Raw genomic sequence first — 21075 nt, 5'->3', positions numbered from 1 at the left:
CGAGTCGAGGAGTTCGGAGGGGATCGAATGGTGGCCAGAAGACTTCAGAAATTGAGCTCCAACGGCTGTGCACGAAGTGGTTTGGACTTTGATAAGTTTGGCGCCTTTTCTTTAATTTTCTCTTCATATATACTGTATCGTTATTAATCACTTAGTTATAGTAACCTTTATAAATTGTACTCATTTAATCGCATATGGTGTACTGTCTGTTTTTGGGCGAGGCGGAGACATCACACAGCATCCACACCAGCTGATTACCCAGTTTGGCGGGGCCGAAGGCTGCTCCCCCAGACAAGAACGAGCTGAGCGAGCCTGAGGCGACCCAGGGGGTTTCATATGAATAAAGCCAAGTTCTGATCAGCTTACCTTGAGCTTCTCTAGTTCTCCATCTAAGTCAACATCCAGTGTAGGGTACATTGACATGTGCTGATTTGCCAACACTTTAAACCTGAGGAAAATAAGAAATGTTATTTCCCATTAAAAAATACTAAAATCAATCAGATTAATTAAATAAACAGAAGCCTTTAGTTGTAGAATCCATAAGACAAATGGTTTAAATGGTATTAACCCAGATGAACATGATCTGCATATAATTAACATTTTGTGACGAGACAAAGAAAGCCCCCGTTGCTGGACTGCATTTTTTAAATCTCTGAATTATTTTTTTACATATGGGATGGTAAAAGAGAGACTCTATAATTGTTCAATGTAGATTTAGAGAACTCAGAAATTCTGGGCAATTTTTAAACTAAACATTTAAAGGAATAGAAAAAAAACAAGGAAATTTCAGGAAGACTAAATGGATAGTCCATTTCATGGCTTTCCACTAAAGTCAAGTAAAAATAAATCTGGTCATCTCATTAGTCAAAAGCACTTCCACCTTACTGTATGATAAAGAAGCAAAGGTAATGCACTTTAAGAAACATTAAGAGGTAAATGAATTTGCATTTTTCCTCCAGAGGGGAAATGGCTAATAAGAGGGAGTTTAATTTTAAGGTTATTAGAGGAAAGTATAGGGGGATACCAGAGGTAATTTTTTTTTTTAAAACAGAAAGTGATGGATGGTGGTACATGTTGGTAGGGGTGGTGATAGAGCCAGATACATTATAGATATTTAAGAGACTCTTAGATTGGCACATAGCCCTCCATTTTTCTATCATCTTTATAGGAGGGAAGATCTTAGAGTAGGTTAAAAAGTCAGCACATTGTGGGCTGAGGGCTACTACTGTGCTGTACTGTTCTATGTTCTCTATCAGTAAAGCTGTTATGTAACACAAATTTCATATCCACAGCAGTGTTGGGCAGTCAGGGCACATGGATAGAGCACTCAGGTTTATAGATGATTGGTGCAGGAGTAATTTTTCGATATACATGAATGACTGAGTTGACAATGACTTGGAGCTCAGCCTCCACAGGCATGGCCTGTATGCTACGGCTCAATGACTGAATGACCCTGGTTCTGCTGGGGGAAGGTGTACCTGATTATCCTGCAACTATTACAAAACTTTCCTGTTTGGCTGGAAACTTAATATTGAGCTTTCCTCTCACAACTTGGTCCATCTGCTCAGAGTCTGAGCGTGTATATATGATGCAGTTCTTGGACTGATTTTTAATTATTAAAATTAATGGTGAAATGCTCAACCAGCTATATATTGGGGCAGCATGGTTACGTAGCCACTAGCATAATGTTATTACAGTGCCGACAACCCAGGTTCAATTCCTGCCCTCTCTGTATGAAGTCTGTATGTTCTTCCTGTTTCCTCTGGGTGCTCCAGTTTCTTCCCACATTCCAAAGATGTCTCGGTTAGTTATGCAAATCAACAGTTGTCTCAATTTTCACCTTCTGATATCAGCTATTGTTGCATCTGAACATTATGCTGCAATTAATAAACTATTAGCTTTCAATGCAATTAGGGTAACCATCAGTTTTTAAACTCACTCCACCAGTTGGGCAAAAAGGCCATACTAAAGCATGAATATCTGAAATAAAAGATATGACTGTCCAGTTTAACACATTTAATTTCTCCTCTAAAGCTATCTTCCATATTAAATGGGAGTGAGAGTGTGATTTATGTAGCAAAGTATCCGAGATAGTTTGCATTCAGGGTTCTCCAAAGATGTACATTGAAGCAGGTTACCCAGTGCGATCTGGATGGAAACCAAGATCCTCAGTTAGAAAATAGCAATAGGCATAGAAATACAGAACTTGCTTTATAAAACCTGTATAACTCCTTTGTGAACTGTCATTAAATGGCGATGTTTACAGTTTTATCAAAGGGCTCTGTTGAGGTCACTAGATAAAGATCGATAAAAACAACCGATGTTGAGCCCATTGCTGTACACTCTGCTCTTGTGACTGCACAGCCAAACACCCGAGCGATCACATCTGCCAAGTTTGCTGATGACACAAAAGTCTCATTGCCAACAAGAACAGAAAACAGAACAGTTGTTTACAATATATATTAATGATTTAGACAAGGGAATTAAATGCAGCATCTCCAAGTTTGCGGATGACATGAAGCTGGGTGGTGGTGTTAGCTGTGAGGAGGATGCTAAGAGGATGCAGGGTGACTTGGATAGATTAGGTGAGTGGGCAAATTCATGGCAGATGCAATTTAATGTGGATAAATGTGAGGTTATCCACTTTGGTTGCAAGAACAGGAAAACATTATTATCTGAACGGTGGCCGATTAGGAAAAGGGAAGATGCAACAAAACCTGGGTGTCATTGTACACCAGTCATTGAAGGTGGGCATGCAGGTACAGCAGGCGGTGAAAAAGGCAAATGGTATGTTGGCATTCATGGCAAAAGCAGGGAGCAGGGAGGTTCTACTGCAGTTGTACAAGGCCTTGGTGAGACCTAGAATATTGTGTGCAGCTTTGGTCCCCTAATCTGAGGAAAGACATTCTTGCCATAGAGGGAGTACAGAGAAGGTTCACCAGATTGATTCCTGGGATGGCAGGACTTTCATATGAAGAAAGACTGGATCGACTAGGCTTATACTCACTGGAATTTAGAAGACTGAGGGGGGATCTTATTGAAATGTATAAAATTCTAAAGGGATTGGACAGGCTAGATACAGGAAGATTGTTTCCGATGTTGGGGAAGTCCAGAACGAGGGGTCACAGTTTAAGGATAAAGGGGAAGCCTTTTAGGACCGAGATGAGGAAAAACTTCTTCACACAGAGAGTGGTGAATCTGTGGAATTCTCTGCCACAGTAAACAGTTAAGGCCGGTTCATTGGCTATATTTAAGAGGAAGTTAGATATGGCCCTTGTGGCTAAAGGGATCAGGGGATATGGAGAGAAAGCAGGTACAGAGTTCTGAGTTGGATGATCAGTCATGATCATACTGAATGGCGGTGCAGGCTCAAAGGGCCGAATGGCCTACTCCTGCACCTATTTTCTATGTTTCTAGAAAGGAAGTGGGAGAGCTTGAGGCTTGCTGCCATGCAAATAACCTCTTCCTTAATGTCAACAGGACAGAGGAGATGGTTATTGACTTCAGGAGAACTCGTACCACTCACAACTCCCCTCCTTACATCAGAGGCACAGCACTGGAAACTGCAAGCAGTTTCAAACTCCTGAAAGTCCACATCACACACAACCTCTCATGGTCCCAGAACATATCATACACAGTCAAGAAAGCTCACCAACACCTCCACTTTCTGAGGCTGAAGACAGCTGGACTTGGCACACCCATACTTACGTCATTCTACAAGCTTGATCACTGCTTGGCACAGAAACTGCACTATGGCAGACAGGGTGGCTCTACAATGGGTAGTCAAAACTGTCCAGTGCATCACTGGCATCTGTCTATCTGTCATCAAAGACTTGTATACAGTAAGGTGCTAAGAAAGGACCAGTAATATCATGAAGGATCCCACACACCCTATTCATGGACTGTTTGTCTCACTTCCATCAGGGAGGAGGCTACGCAATATCCACACCAGGTCCACCAGACTCAAGAACAGTTACTTTCCCCAAGCACTAAGACGGATCAATGCCTCCACCCACCAACTCCACCACTACTTTATCATTTCCCATCAGTCACCTTTTGTACAGCTACATGTCACTTTATGGACATAATGTCCATTAGCTATCTTGGGGATTTATATTTATTGTATGTTTTTGTTGTTATTATTATGCTCTTTATTTTTGTGTTTTTTCTTATGATGCACTGGATCCAGAGCAACAATTATTTACTTCTCCTTACAATAATGTACAGGAAATGACATTAAATAATCTTGAATCATGGTTCACCCATCTAAATTTTTCTTGTATGACTGCATCTATTCATTACGTAAATGAATTGCAAGTATCCTCTGTGAATGGATCTGTCACACCAGAAGCTGACTGACCCATTTATATATATATCTCATACAGTGATCACTTTTATGATAGTGGTCCTAAATGTCATTTATGTTTTTATCAGTGCCTTTTTCCTATAATCTAATTATATTTCAAACATAAATATCCTACTTACATACCCTCAACATATCCGAGAACCTTTATTTGGACTATGATGAAGGGTCCTGGCCTGAAACATTGACTGTGTATTCATTTCCATAAATGCCACCTAACCTGCTAAGTTTCTCAAGCATTTTGTAAGTGTTGCTTTGGATTTCCAGCATCTGAAGAATATCAAAGGCTTTACTGAAGTCCATATAGACAACATCCATTGCTTCACCCTCATAAACGTTCCTAGTAACCTCTAAAAAAAACTCAGTAAGATTTGTTAAGCATGACCTTCCACACACAAATCCATGTTGACTGTTCCTAATCAGACCCTATCTATCCAGATAATTATATATACCATCTCTAAGAATACTTTCCATTAAATTACCCACCACTGACGTCAAACTTACAGGCCGATATTTGCTAGGTTTACTCTTAGAACCCTTTTTAAACAATGGAACCACATGAGCAATACGCCAATCCTCCAGCACCATCCCCGTTTCTAATGACATTTGAAATATTTCTGTCAGAGCCCCTGCTATTTCTACACTAACTTCCCTCAAGGTCCTAGGGAATATCCTGTCAGGACACGGAGACTTATCCACTTCTATGTTCTTTAAAAGCATCAGTACTTCGTCTTCTTTAATCATGATAGTTTCCATAAATACCCTACTTGTTTCCCTTACCTTACACAATTCAATATCTTTCTCCTTAGTGAATACCGAAGAAAAGAAGTTGTTCAATCTCTCCCATCTCTTTTGGCTCCACACACAGCTGTCCACTCTGATTCTCTAAGGGACCAATTTTATACCTCACTATCCTTTTGCTATTAATATAACTGTAGGAACCCTTTGAATTTACTTTCACTTTATTTGCCAAAGCAACCACGTATCTTCTTTTAGCTTTTCTAATTTCTTTCTTGGGATTCTTTTTACATTCTTTATATTCCTCGAGCACCTCATTTACTCCATGCTGCCTATATTTATTGTAGATCGCCCTCTTTTTCCAAACCATGTTTCCAATATCACTTGAAAACCATGGCTCTCTCAAACTTTTAACCTTTCCTTTCAACCTAACAGGAACATAAAGATTCTGTACCCTCAAAATTTCACTTTCAAATGACCTCCATTTCTCTATTACATCCTTCCCATAAAACAAATTGACCCAATCCACTCCTTCTAAATCCTTTCGCATCTCCTCAAAGTTAGCCTTTCTCCAATCAAAAATCGCAACCCTGAGTCCAGTCCTATCTTCTCCATAATTATATTGAAACTAATGGCATTGTGATCACTGGACCTGAAGTGCTTCCCAACACATACCTCCACCACCTGACCTATCTCATTCCCTAAAAGGAGATCCAACACTGCTCCTTCTCTAGTTGGTACCTCCATGTATTGCTGCAAAAAAATATCCTGCACACATTTTACAAACTCCAAACCATCCAGCCCTTTTACAGAATGGGCTTCCCAGTCAATGTGTGGAAAATCAAAATCTCCCACAATCACAACCTTGTGCTTACTACAAATATCTGTTATCTCCTTACAAATTTTTTCCTCCAATTCTTGCTCCCTGTTAGGTGGTCTATAATACACCCCTATAAGTGCTACTACACTTCTCCCATTCCTCAATTCCACCCAAATAGCCTCCCAAGATGACCCCTCTAATCTTTCCTGCCAAAGCACCGCTGTAATATTTTCTCTGACAAGCAATGCAACACCTCCCCTTCTTGCCCCTCCGATTCTATCGCATCTGAAGCAACGAAATCCAGGAATAATTAGTTGCCAAGCACACCCCTCCTGCAACCATGTTTCACTAATAGCTACATCATCATATTTCCAGGTATCAATCCATGCTCTAAGCTCATCTACCTTTCTTAAAATGCTCCTAGCATTAAAATAGATGCATTTAAGACATTCTCCACCTCTTACTCTCTGTTTATCCCTAACAGTGCAAACAACTTTATCTTTTTCCTTCTCCCCTACATCTTCGGTCTGAGCACTCCACTTCTCTATCACCTGCCTATCCTCCCTCACACAGTCTACTACCTTTCTTTATTTGTGAACTAACCTCCTCTCTCCTAGTCTCTTCAATTTGATTCCCACCCCCAAACCATTCTAGTTTAAAGTCTCCCCAGTAGCCTTAGCAAATCTCCCCGCCAGGATATTGGTCCCCCTAGGATTCAAGTGCAACCTGTACTTTTTGTACAGGTCACACCTGCCCCAAAAGAGGTCCCAATGATCCAGAAACTTGAATCCCTGCCCCCTGCTCCAATCCCTCAGCCACGCATTTATTCTCCAGCTCATTCCATTCCTACTCTCAATGTCGCGTGGCACAGGCAGTAATCCTGAGATTACCACCTTTGTGGTCCTTCTTCTCAACCCTATATTATCCTTTCATGACCTCTTCCCTTTTCCTACCTATGTCATTGGTACCTATATGTACCATGACCTCTGGATCCTCACCCTCCCACTTCAGGGTATCTTAGATGCAATCAGAAATATCTTGGACCCTGGCACCAGGGAGGCAAGCTATCATCCGGGTCTCCTGACTGTGTCCACAGAATCGCCTGTCTGATCCCCGAACTATCGAGTCCCCTATTACTACAGCCTTCCTATTCCTTTCCCTACCCTTCTGAACTACAGGGCCAGACTCTGTGCCAGAGGCACGGCCTCTGTTGCTTCCCCCAGGCAGGCTGTCCCCCCCAACAGTGCTCGAACAGGATTGTCAAGGGGTACAGCCACAGGGGTACTCGCTAGTACCCGACTCTTCCTCTTCCCTCTCCGAACCATGACCCACTTGTCTGCCTCCCGTGGCTCCGGGGTGACCAACTGCCTGTAACTCCTCTCTACAAACTCCTTACTCTCCCTGACCAGACGAAGGTCATCAGTCCCTTAGGAGCTGCAGCTCGGCGCACCTGGCGCAGATGTGGACGTCTGGGAGGCTAGGAGACTCCAGGACCTCCCACATCCGACACCGAGAACAAGAAGCTGCCCTCACACTCATAATTCCCCCTTTCCTCAAATAACAGGAAAAATTGAAACCTAAACCTTCCTTGTCTCACCCGTTTCTGCCAAAGCCCATTGAGCCAAAGCCCTTAAGCCTTCACTCTGTTCCTGGCTCACTCCTCTGCCGGCAAATGACGCTGCCCACTGTATAAGGCTGTGTTCCTTTTAAATCTTCCGCGCTTCACTGCCCGACATCACACGCCTGCGCAGTCCCGCCTCTCAACTCCGATGAGAAGAAGAAAAAAATCAAAATGGCTCCCGCCGCACTCCCGTTCTGATTCTCAGACTTCCTTCTCCAAATGTTTGCATATCTTCCTTCCCTGGTATCATGGTACTGGATAAGACATTGGTGCCAATGACATTTGTCCAGATTCTTTAAAAATTGAGGTATTGTTAACTTATTCATTATCAATACCTCCGCAATCTCGCTTTCAATAAATACCTAATTTATACTTTTGTTTTCTCCCTCAGATCTCTACCTAATGACATTTATTCCACTGCAAATTTGGATTCAGTCATTTGAATTGAATTGACTTTATTACTTATATCTTTCATATACGTGAGGAGTAAAAATCATTACGTTATGTCTCCATCTAAATGTGCAATTTATAGTAATTTAAAATAAATAATATGTACAACAGGACAGTCAACATTGTAATACAATTGTATCAGCATGAATTAATTGGTCTGATGGCCTGGTGGAAGAAGTTGTTCCAGATCCTCTTGGTCGTGGCTTTTATGCTCCGGTTTCCCAGACAATTTGTGGTTGGGGTGACTCAAGTCCCCAATGATCCTTCGGGCCCTCATTTACCTGTCTTTGTAGATGTCCTGAATAGTGGGAAGTTCACAACTACAGATGCGCTGGGCTGTCCTCACCACTCTCTGCAGAGTCCTACAATTGAGGGAAGTACAGTTCCCATACCAGGCAGTGATGTAGCCAATCAGGATGCTCTCAATTGTAAGAAGTTCTTGGGATTTGGGAGCCCACACAAAACTCCTTCAACCATCTGAGGTGAAAGAGGAGTTAGTGTGCCTTTTTCACCAGAGCCGGTGCCTACAGATCACGCGAGATCCTTGGTGATGTGTATGCCAAGGAACTTAAAGCTGTTCACCTCTCAACTCCAGATCCATCGATATCAATAGTGGTTAGCCTGTCTCCATTCCTCTTGTAGCTCACAACCAGCTCCTTTGTTTTTGTGAAAGTGATCTTTTTTTTAGCCAATTCCAGTAACACCCAGCAGGGTAACGCTAACATTATGGAGACATATTATGATCACCTCCGCCTAACATCTGACTATAGCGGCAGAGCAGGTTCTGACACTCCTTTCAATGCTCTGCTGGTAGTCAAAGACATTTTAACCATTTTAAGTTATATCCATGAGTGATATTTTCGAAACAGAATCAAGGCTTATTATTCACACAGATTCTGCAGATAATGGATATTTTGAACAACATGCACATATCTGGAGGAAGTTAGCAGATCAGGCATCATCTATACTGGGAAATAAACAGAAACATATTCGTCTTTGGGTTGCTGACTATTGATTTTCCTCCACAGATACTCCTGAACCGTTGAATTCCTCCAGCTTTGTGTACGTTGCTCAGGGTTATTATCACTGCCTTATGACATGAAATGTGTTACTTTGCTACAGAACATAGTGCAATTTGAGAAGTTAACATCGGTAGGGCAAGATCAAGCTTATTTGCAAAATACCCCAAGTTGTAAAAAGCTGCTTTAATAGCATCTAGAATCACTTGCAAACATCGGTCAAAACAGAATTAGATCCCAAAATTTGTCACTACTTTGGGAGAGCTGATGGCTGAAAACAAAAAGCTGGAAACATCAAAGGGTTGGTATCCAGAAAAGGTATTTAATTGAATGTAAAAGTAACAAGGTGAATGTTTTCCTGATTATGCTATAAACAATGTTGACCATTCAGATGATAAAAAAAGAACTAAAAAACTGATTAACACAAATATAAGTTAAGAAATTCACACATAATTGAAACCACAGCCTTGCTGATCCATAGAAATAATCAGTGTAGTGCTCCTGCAGAAGGTAGTAGATTGAGTGGTGGAAGGAGGAAGATCTCTGTTTCACTGTTCTTTATTTTCTCCATTTATATTTATACAAACATGGACAATCAGTAAAAAAAAAAGTTAGCATAACAGAAATTGTGGGGTTAAAGGCCTGGGAACCAAATGTCTCAAAATAAATTCAAGAGACAAGGGTTAGAAGGATAAAGTTACATTACTTGGAAGAATATTAATTTAGGTGTCTTCCAATTTCAGAAGAATGTTGCTGGGCCTGTGGGATTGAATTATAAGGAGAGACTGTTTAGACTGGGAATGTTTTCCATAGACAGTAGGAGGCTGAGGTTTGACCTTACTAAGGTTTATAAAATCAAGAGGGGCATAGATATGATTAATTGTCAGTCATTTTCCCCAGGGCATGCAAGTCTAAAAATAGAAGAAAGTATGTTTAAAGTGCCAGGGAACATGAGATGCGATTTCCAACACCGCCCACCACCCCCCCCCCCCCCACCAACAGATGGTGGTGGGTGTAATGAATGAGCTGCCAGAGGTGGTGGTAGAGGTGGATAGAATTACAATGTTTAAAAGACATAGAGACAGGTGTAAATATATGAAGGGTTCAGAAGTATATGGGCCAAATGCCTGCAAATGAGACTTGCTCATAAAATATGCAGGTTGGCCTGTTTCTGTGCTGACTCTATGAATGGACATATTTGTATCCAACTTCTTTCAAAGGTGACTTCAATTATAAAGGTCACTGCAGAAATGCCAGAAACAACCATCACGTCAGACTATATCTTTGAAGCAGAACATTTGCAAGAAGAGTTCCTGAAAAACAAAACTGCTATTGGATCAAGAACAGGTTTTGCCAAAATTAATACTTGCAAAATGAAATGAATGAAGAAAATATGAAAACAAGATCCCCAGTTAGGCTTCCACTCCAAATTTTAAGGATAAGTGATGGTGATACTGTAGAACCCTGAAACACTCCTCCAAATTCTTGACTCAGGAACCATTCCTTCAGGTTGTAAAGATGCTCACATTGGTCTACTTCTGAAGAAGGCAAGGTCAAAGCTCAAAGTAAATTTATTATCAAAGTACATATTTTCACCATATACAACCCTGAGATTCATTTTCTTGTTGACATACTCAGTAAACCCAAGAACCATAATAGAATCAATGAAAAACAACACCAAACAGTGTGGACAAACAACAAATGTATAAAAGACAACAAAATGTTCAAATATAGAAGAGAAAAAATATAACAAATAAATAAACCATTAATATTGAGAACATGAGATGAAGCATCCTTGAAATGAGTCCTTAGGTTGTAGGAACAGTTCAGTGATGGGGTAAGTGAAGTTGAATGAAGTTATTCCCACTGGTTCAAGAGGCTGATGGTGGAAGGGTAATAACTTCCTGAACCTGGTAATGTGAGTACCTTCTTCCTGATGACAGCAACATGAAGAGAGCATGACCTGGGGTGGAGTTCCTGAACGATGAATGCCACTTTCCTGTGATAACACTTTGTGTAGATGTGTTCAATGGTGCGGGAAGGCTTTACACGTGATGGGCTGGGTGGTATCCACTACATTTTGTAGGATTTTTTATTCCAGGACACTGGTGCTTCCATACCAAACTGTGATGCATCCAGTCAATATATTCTCCACTACACGTCTATAGAAGTTAGATGACATACCAAATCTTCATAAATTTCTAAGGAAGTAGAGGCTCTGCCATGCTTTCTTCATAATTGAACTTGCGTACGTGCTAGGCTCAGAACAGTTCCTCTGAATGATGACGCTAAGGAATTTATTCCTATGAGGAGGACTGGCTCATGGACCTCCGATTTCCTCCTTCTGAACTCAACAATCAGCTCCTTGCTCTTGCTGACATTGAGTGAGAGCTTTGTCATTGTGGCCCCACTCAGCCAGACCTTTGATCTCTCTCCTGTATGCTGATTCGTCACATCCTTGATTCATCCAATGACAGTGGTGTCGTCAACAAACTTAAATATGGCATTGGAACCTTGCTCAGCCACAGTCACAAGTGTAAAGTGAGTAGAGCAGGGCAGCTAAGCACACAGCCCTGTGATGGAATTTGTGGGGGAGATATTGTTGCCATTCCAAACTGACTAGCTGAGTGGGGGCAAAATCAAATAATTCCACAGACCTGTTAGCTTAACAGATGACGTCAGGACATTCTTGAAGTCTCAGATGAACACCTTGCCATTTTTGAAATGCAGGAGGCAAAATAAGCTCAATCCTGAAGAATTTGATTAGGTGGCTAAAGTTGTCAGATGTCAGTGTATGTAAATGAACTTCAAGAGAAATAACTGCCTCTCAGAAAAAACTGTAGCTGAAGATTTTAACTTGAATTGGAAAGTTTTTAAAAAATGAATAAACTGGAAAAATGGCTGTGTGGCGGAAGATAAGAATAGTGACAATTTGTAGATACTCCGTAATCAGTCTGTGATAAGAGCCTTCCTATGAAGTTGTATTTTATTTATAAGTGGCTCAAAAATTAGATAAACACAAATATCTGTTTTTTTTTCAAATTAATGAGTAAATACAGGCAGCATTATTAGCTGCATGGATGAAGTACTTTATTAATAATTAAGTGATTGCTCAAAGTCTGATTAATGGATTTCAATGTAGACAAATACAGTATCTTTCAATTCAGAATGAAAAATAAACAGCACTTTCTAAACAGGAGAAAAAACAAACAGGAGCAGTTTAGTCTGAAGAGATTTGGAACTCTTGAATGGAAATCAAAAAATGTCAAGAACAGGCGAAGAAAGTGAAGTATTTCATAGAACTCTAGTCTTTATAGTCAGGAGTGCAAGAAGGAAGAAAATAGTCTATAATTTTCCAAGCTGCAATTATACATCACTTGGAGTACTGTGAGTAGCTTCAGGTTACCACAGCTTAGTAAAGATATATTGTGGTTTTGGAAAACATTACTCACCAGGTAAAATAACGAAAGGTTACAGAATCACAAGATGCATTCATTAGAAGTAGTACAGATACAGCCCGACAGGTCCAGGACCCAAATTCACGCCTGACAGCTGGTGCCATCAATAGGGAGCATGTATGGTTTCCCTGTAACTTCTTGGATTTCCTCTGGGTGCTTTGGTTTCCTTCCACGTCCCACTGGTTGGGTAATATCCACTATAACTTGTCTCTTTTGTGTAAGTGAGTGGTAGATTCTAAAGGTTAGGAAATGTAAGGAGAAGGAAAATAAATGAGATTATGTACAAGTGAGTACTTAATTTACTCACTTGCACATAAAAGGCCTAGTTTCATACTGTACAATATGCATTTCAGAGGATCTGTCCTGGTCTCAGCATGCAAGTGCAATTATGAAGAAAGCATGGCAGCATCTCTACTTCCTTGGAGGTTTACCAAGATTTGGCAAGTCATCTAAAACTTTGACAAACTTCTATAAATGTGCAATGGAGAGTTTATTCACTGGATACAACACAACCTGGAATGGAAACATCGATGCCCTTGTACAGGAAAAACCTCCAAAAAGGGATATGGCACAGGCCATCATGAGTAAGACCCTCAAGGTCTCTCCATCTCACGTTTTCAATATTCATTGCTCATTTACAGTATTTATAATAATTCTTTTCCTCTTTTTTATATTTGCAGTTTGTTGTTTTTTTTGCACATTAGTTGTCTGCCCTGTTGGATGCAGTCTTTCACTGATTCCAATGTGTTTCTGGTACTTACTGATATTACCAGCAAGGAAATGAATCTCAGGGTTGTATATAGTGACATATACAGTCGTCCCTCAGTATCCGCGGGGAATTGGTTCCAGGACACCCCGCGGATACCAAAAGCCACGGATGCTCAAGTCCCTTACATAAAATGGTGTAGTATTTGCATATAATCTACACACATCTTCCCGTATACTTTAAATCATCTCTAGATTACTTATAATACCTAATACAATGCAAATGCTATGTAAATAGTTGTTATACTGTATTGTTCAGGGAATACTCACAAGGGAAAAAAATCTGTACATGTTCAGTACAGACACAACCATCGTAGCTCTTCTGGGAACGCTGATGCTGCCTCGGCATTAGCCGATGCTGATTCTCCCATGATCTTTAAGTTCTTGAGGCTGCAGCGCTTTACATCGCTAGCCAGCCATCCCTTACTAACCTTAAACTCCTTCCTCTCGCTCACAACATATGTAGCAAAAGAACGAGACGCAAGGCGAACAATGCTCAAATAACGAATGCTGGAGAGAGACTGAGGATGTGAAATGGCGGGAGGCTATAGCAGGGTATGTCTACACATCACTTCATTCACGTGGACTCAGCGTAGTACTTGGAAAGCAGCAAATTCATGTTTTGCTTTTTGGAACTTTCTGGAATTTCATTTTCAAATATTTTCAACCCGCAGTTGGTCAAATCCACAGATGCGGAACCCATGGATACGGAGGGCCGACTGTATGTACTTTGAATTTTGAGATGCTGGAAATCCAGAGCAACACTCAAAATGCTGCAGGAACTCAGCAGATCAAGCAGTATCTATGGAGAGGAGTAAACCATCGACATTTTGGGCTGAAAACCTTCATCAGTACAAGGCCAGTTCTTGTTATGTGCTATGCTGTGTCCACAACTCTCTGCAGTTTCTTACGGTCATGCGCAAAGCAGTTACTATACTGAGCTGTTATGCGTCAATATAGAGTGATTTTGATGGTGCAATGGTCACATGTAGTAGCCTATTAGTAATGCAGTTGTGGGTAATTGCATTTCTGATTAGTAGCAGACACTGTCCATAATCAAATGAACTTGATACACATCTGCACAATTTATGGTAAAAAAAAGGCAAGATGAAAATTTGTGGTTTTGAATTGTTTTATGTATTAGTTGCTATTTGAACTCCTCAGATACAATATTACACAGCATGGATGAAAATGCCAGACTTGCACAACCAGCAGCCACAAAGCACAAAACTGTCAGAGGACAGCTTGAGCAAACAGAAAAACCAGCAAATAGAAAGGCCGAGCCGCAACTAAAGAAAGGAATAAGCTTAAATACCTTTCAGAAAAGTCATCGAAGTCAGTCAGGAGGTCACATATCCTGAGCCCACTCCGAGCTGCTTTTGAAGAATACACCGGACCAATTCCCTTCTTCGTGGTGCCCAGGCTGCAAAATAAGAAAGAAATAACTTCCATTTTGTTTGATTAATCAGCCTCTAATTGTTTCCAACAACTGATGAAGAACCAATTGGCAAATATTCCAATATTTTGTAAATTACACAAATTATGTTTATTCCTCTGGCCCCATCACAACACAAAGAATGGTTGAAATTAAAACAGGACCCGATGTTACGGTATGATTTTATTAAGGTTAAAACCATGACCATGAACAGCAAGAAACACACTGCAGTTTTCCAACATCATCTATTACTTGTCTTTAGTGGCCTTCATTAATAAGCTGCCTTGTGATAGAACGGACTTCAGTCACTATAGTCAGCCACAAGGGGTATAGCAATGTATTGGTTAAGAGTCCTGAAATAGAACAGTTATGCTGATCTAAAGATACAAGTTGAAATCCCTCTGCTGGGAAATTTAATTCAGGTAATTAAATAATCCTGATAGAAGCTGTTGACTCCCACCACCCCCCCAACTCTGGGGATTTTTCTATGGTAATAAGCTTGACTGAGCTGCACATCAACACACGGAGGTGTTGCCAGTCTCCAGCAATGGCCTGCACTTACCATGCTGGTTGGAATGCAACACTGAGCCCCTCATTGGGCCTGATGGCTCAGCAGTAGCCTCACAACCCTCTTCATAACCAAGCTGTGAGTGATTTACTGCTGTGACAGCATCAGCGAACTGCACACGTTTACATCAGGTTCCTGGCACACTGGTGTTAACTCTCTTGGTATACATACTATAATGACCCCTTTTAGCCCCGCTTCCATCCGGGGACTGCAGCCAAGTGCTAAAGGCAGCACCAGCCTGCATTGGAAAGAATAGTAACTAGACACCTGGAATTCAAAATGTAATATTAGGTAGATTCAAACTTGTATTGTAAAAGGAAAATAATGTATGAAAATTTTCAGTTAAAAATGTAACAGTGAAATTAAGGGGAAACTAGTGGATGGGGTGGATCTGGACTTTCTAAGGACACAAAAGACAGTGGAAAAGAAGTTGTGTACTGTAGTGGATGTCCTATGGGTATGAAGAGGATTGGTTAAAGAACAAAGAAATAGAATTAAAGAGATCTTTTAATGATGGAAGGCTTTCATTACTGTATGAGTATAAAGTCCTATTCCAAAAACAATTATCTGGTACTGTCCTCATTTGATATAAAAGCTAAGTACCTGTCTTTTTCTCTCTCATACTAAATAAACATAAAAGAGAAATTCAAGAGAATGTCAAAGGTTTAAATTCAGTATATCTATGACCTATTTAAAATTAATAAACAGAACACTGAATGGGAAGATTTATCTGGTTGTAATTATATTCCTCCCTTTGAGTTATATATAAAAATAAAGCAGAACATGATAGATGCAAATAGGAATTATATCAGTTATTCCTGATCTCTGACACTGGTTGCAAGTTTGTGTGCAATGCCACAGTAGATCAGCTAATCTAATCGTCACATATTGGGAAATGGAATATTATCGTCACATGCACTGAGATACAGGGAAAAGCTTGATTTGCACACTGTTCATACAGATCAAATCATTACACAGTTCATTGAGGTAGAACGAGGTAAAATGATCACAATGCAAAATGAAGTGCAACAGCAACAGGGAAAGTGCAGTGCAGGTAAATAAGATCATTATGAGGTAGACTGTGAGGTCAAGTCTTTCTTGTCATACTAGGATACCATTTCAATAGTCGTAAAACTGTGGGGTAGAAGCTATCCTTGAATTTGCCGGTATGTGGTTTCAGGCTTTTCTATCTTCTGCCCAATGGAATAGGGGAGAAGAGCGAATGTTGGGGTGTCCAGCATTTTTGATGATACTGACTTATTTACTGAGACAGCAAGTAGTATAGACAGAATCCATTACGGAGAAGCTAGCTAAAACACAGTTTTTATTATGCAATTGACAAACTTTAAATGCAAAACAGTTACAGTTAAAACCAATAAATATTAAATCTGTTTTCCTGCGATTCATTCTGCACTTAAGGTTTTTAAATTGTCTAATGTTCAATATAGTTTGAGCCTTTGTAGTTTGAAAAAAAAATCATTAACCAAGGTTAGAAGGAAATGCTTGGTGCATGACATAAACAGTTAAGAGATTACTAACAGTATAGCATATCAGTTTACCAAATAGCAAACACCTGTCAAGAAGTGGCCCAGGCACCAAGGGGAACTGCATCTTCAAATGGTGCAACATTCTGTACTCCCGAATGTGATTAAAGAGCTCCCCTATAATTTATTGAATTCCATTTCAGAAAATGTTGTATAAAATCTAAATAAAAAGGGGGGAGATCAGAAGCCTTACTTTTTTCCAGCTTGTTGTTGCCTCTGTTGTTCCTGAGCACCATCAGCAGCTTGGTGGAAATCAAATACTACAAAAACAAAGGGATAAATAATTGATAATGCTCCATTAATTTGGTTAATTGATATTGTATGTAACTTATCCAAGGTCTTAACTGGATAATCATCAGTCCAACAAATTAGAATCAAAATAGTTTCTGCGAATGCTTTACAAGTAGGAAATTAAAAATGGCAATTTTCTAGTAAACTGTGGAAATTGGTACGCTGTCACTAATCACACCCACATTGTGTGCAAGGAGATAGAAGAATTTAGCTGTGTCTTGACATTCATTACTGTCCAGAGTTATTAGTAATCTTTGTCACAACATGTTTTGCATCGTGATCACTAATATAACAAGATAGCTTTAGTATTTTTAACCATGCAATTCACTTCTTTGATATCTGACTTTTGCAATTTGATAGAAATCACTTCGAACAACTTCTCTCAGATTTTTTATGCTGGTGAACTAAGATTTGCAACAATTATAAGCTGGCTACATAGCCACAGATCAAATTTGCCATAGAGTTATACAGCACAGGAAAAGGCTCAACTCATCCATGCTGACCACTGAGTCTTCTGAGCCAGTCTGCATGTGGTCAATATCCTTCTAAACCTATCCTGTGTAGGTACCGATCCAAATGTCCTTTAAGCAGTATTAACTGTACCACTTCCTATGACACCACCTCGCAGAACAAATATAGGTCAGGGCTGGAAAGCTTCCAGCTGTTCCCTGAGATGGTGTTGCAAGAAGTTGACGAAGCTGTTAAAGAAAAGAGCATATGGGATCCTAGATATTACTAGTACATGTAAGGAAATACGGTAAACGATAAAACACTAGTAAAAATCAAGTTGAAGTATAGGTATCCAGTTCTGGAAATCACACTTCAGAAAATCCGGAGAGAGATTAATCCACCTCCCTGTGTAGAAGATCTTGCCACTCAGGTCTTCTTTAAAATTTCCCCTCCACCTTAAACCGACTCTCTCTCTGGTTTTTGACTTGCTACCCTGGGGAAAAAACCTGCCCCAAACCCTGCTGGGTTTGGGGAGGGTTGGGCATAGGATTAGCAAACTCATCCCATAAAATCCCAGAGCTACAGAACTGTCAACAGAACTCTAAAGACCTCATCACTGGGAGAGGAAGGATCTTTGAAGATGGCCACCTGTGGACAACTTGAGTCTGGCCCAGGACAGAGGACTCTGGCGAGTTGCTGTCAACAGTCTATTCCCCAGTAGGGGAGCTCGGCTAAAAAAAAAACTTGGGAAAAAGACTGTGATAATCCATTTGATCTGAGTCCCAATTTGTCTCATCAATTTGTTAAAAGAGCAGGAGGACTAAACTGAAACATGATATTTAACAGGCACAGAATTAAAACCCATGCAATAGAAATGGATACTTTATAAGAGTTTTAAAAAAGCAAATTCTAATAAAGCACAATGACATTGACCACTTGAGATGGTCTATTAATGGTTCTTTTTTTTTCTGAGCCAGTTGAGATTTATAAGACCACAAGACAAAGGAGCAGAAGTCAGCCATTCGGCCCATCGAGTCTGCTCCGCCATTTTATCATGAGCTGATCCATTCTCCCATTTAGTCCCTCTCCCCCGCCTTCTCACCATAACTTTTGATGCCCTAGCTACTCAGATACCTATCAATCTCTGCCTTAAATACACCCAATGACTTGTTCGCCACTGCCGCCCGTGGTAACAAATTCCAGATTCTCCACCCTCTGGCTAAAAAAAACTTCTTCACATCTCTGTTCCGAATGGGAGCCCTTCAATCCTTAAATCATGCCCTCTCGTACTAGACTCCCCTACCATGGGAAACAACTTTGCCACATCCATTCTGTCCACACCTTTCGACATTCGAAATGTTTCTATGAGGTCCCCCCTCATTCTTCTAAACTCCAAGGAGTACAGGCCAAGAGCAGTCAAATGTTCCTCATATGTTAACTCTCTCATTCCCGGAATCATTCTCGTGAATCTTCTCTGAACCCTCTCCAATGTCAGCATGTTTTCTTAAATAAGGTGCCCAAAACTGCACACAGTACTCCAAGTGAGGTCTTACCAGTGCCTTATGGAGCCTCAACATCTCATCTCTGCTCCTATACTCTATTCCTCTAGAAATGAATGCCAACATTGCATTCGCCACCTTCACCACCAACTCAACCTGGAGGTTAACCTTAAGGGTATCCTGCACGAGGACTCCCAAGTCCCGTTGCATCTCAGAACTTTGAATTCTCTCCCCATTTAAATAATAGACAGCCCATTTAGTTCTTCTACCAAAGTATATGACCACGCACTTTCCAACATTGTATTTCATTTGCCACTTCTTTGCCCATTCCCCCAATCTATCCAAGTCTCTCTGCAGATTCTGTTTCCTCAGCACTACTGGCCCCTCCAACTATCTTTGTATCATCAGCAAGCTTAGCCACAAAGCCACATATTTCAAAATCTAAATCATTGATATACAACGTAAAAAGAAGCTGCTCCAACACAGATCTCTATCGAACACCACTGGTAACCAGCAGCCAACCAGAATGGGATCCCTTTATTCCCACTCGGTTTCCTGCCGATCAGACAACGCTCTATCCACATATGTAACTTTCCCATAATTTCATGAGCTCTTACCTTGTTTAGCGGCCTGTGTGGCACCTTGTCAAAGGTCTTCTGAAAATCCAAATACACAACATCCACTGCATCTCCCTTGTCTAGCCTACTTGTAATTTCCTCAAAAAATTGCAATAGGTTTGTCAGGCAGGATTTTCCTTTAAGGAAACCATGCTGAGTTCTACCTATCTTGTCATATGCCTCCAGATACTCCATAACCTCATCCTTGACAATCAACTCCAACAACAACTTCTAGGCTAAAACAACTTATCAACAGGAGGAATTTATGTACCTCTCCCACTCGCCACCCCACTCTACCACACTGGTTTCAAATTTGGATTGAACATGATAAATGTTCATGGAAGGAAAATTTTACAGCATAAAAATAGCTCATTAAACTAAAATACAATCAGTACATCCAATAACCATAGCTTTTATTAAAAAGTTTTATGCAACAAAGGTAAACAGAAAAATAATGCTATTTTATTAATTTGGTTGATAAAATAATAATTCCTCTTACCAATATGAGCTCGGTCCGAAATGATTAATCTGTTCTCCCAACCTTCAAGACCTGAAGATGAATATAAAGTTATACTACTTTCTAAACCAGTACACAGAGTCGATTAGTAATGCCCACAACTACGAAGATGATTTTGGATGTAGGAGAAATATTAGTCGGGTTGTGGATGTTCCCCGAGATGGTGTTGCTAGCAGTTGATGAGGCTATTTAAGACAACATATGGGATCCTAGATGTTGCCAATACAGGCAGGGAGTACAAAGTATGAAAAATATTGTAAATGATAAAATAGTGTTAGACCACAAGCTAAAGTATGGGCATTCAGATCTGGAAATCACACTTTAGAAAAACTGTAGAGAGTAGATTTACCAGAATGATGCCAAGAACAAGGGATCATGTGGATAGATCAGAGAATCAGGAGTAAAGCCCTTGGAGCTGCAGTGTTCAAAACACCAAATGGTGCAGTACAGCAGGAGAGCCTGCTACCCCATAGTTAGGTCCTAAACTCCAGTACCGTCTGTAAGCAGTCTTTGACTACACTGGGTATACTTCTGCTTCCCCCCCCCCCCCCCCCACATGTACTGGTGGGCTGACTAGCTGGCATAAATTACCCCTCAGTGCAGAAAGGTGTTAGGAGAACAGGGAGTGTTAATAGGCATGTGAGGGAGAATAGGCTATAGGGAATAAAGCAGGCAAAGGGTATTAAAGGAATATCTCAAGAGCTAATATAGAGTGAAGACTGAATTGCATTCTGTGTTGGAAGGAAACATATACAAAATATTTCAGATGGACATAAAGGAGAAAATTCTAACAGGTCACTTTATAGCTCAGTTACAAGATCAGTTTGAAATCCACTGGACCAACCTTTTCCCTTCTTTGCATTTTTTGCAGCTTCTTCAAAGAGACCGGGTAAATGAATGACGACCCCATTACCTAAAGG

The 21075-nt window shown here is 40.4% G+C and overlaps 1 protein-coding gene across 1 annotated transcript in view; it reads right to left on the bottom strand.

Moving 5' to 3' along the window:
- LOC132402660 (adenylosuccinate synthetase isozyme 2-like) overlaps positions 1 to 21075 on the bottom strand; it is a 133034-nt gene that overhangs the window by 37860 nt on the left and 74099 nt on the right. Inside the window, exons 3-7 of the mRNA XM_059985587.1 lie at positions 21000 to 21068; positions 20138 to 20188; positions 16975 to 17041; positions 14550 to 14657; positions 367 to 448 (exon numbers count right to left, since the gene is read on the bottom strand). Of these exons, the coding sequence (XP_059841570.1) occupies positions 367 to 448; positions 14550 to 14657; positions 16975 to 17041; positions 20138 to 20188; positions 21000 to 21068 (377 nt within the window). The remainder of the gene's footprint in view (positions 1 to 366; positions 449 to 14549; positions 14658 to 16974; positions 17042 to 20137; positions 20189 to 20999; positions 21069 to 21075) is intronic.

This window comes from Hypanus sabinus, chromosome 12 (genome assembly GCF_030144855.1).
Source record: "Hypanus sabinus isolate sHypSab1 chromosome 12, sHypSab1.hap1, whole genome shotgun sequence".
In the NCBI taxonomy this organism is placed as follows: Eukaryota; Metazoa; Chordata; class Chondrichthyes; order Myliobatiformes; family Dasyatidae; genus Hypanus; species Hypanus sabinus.
This window is presented reverse-complemented; position numbering and strand designations above follow the sequence as displayed.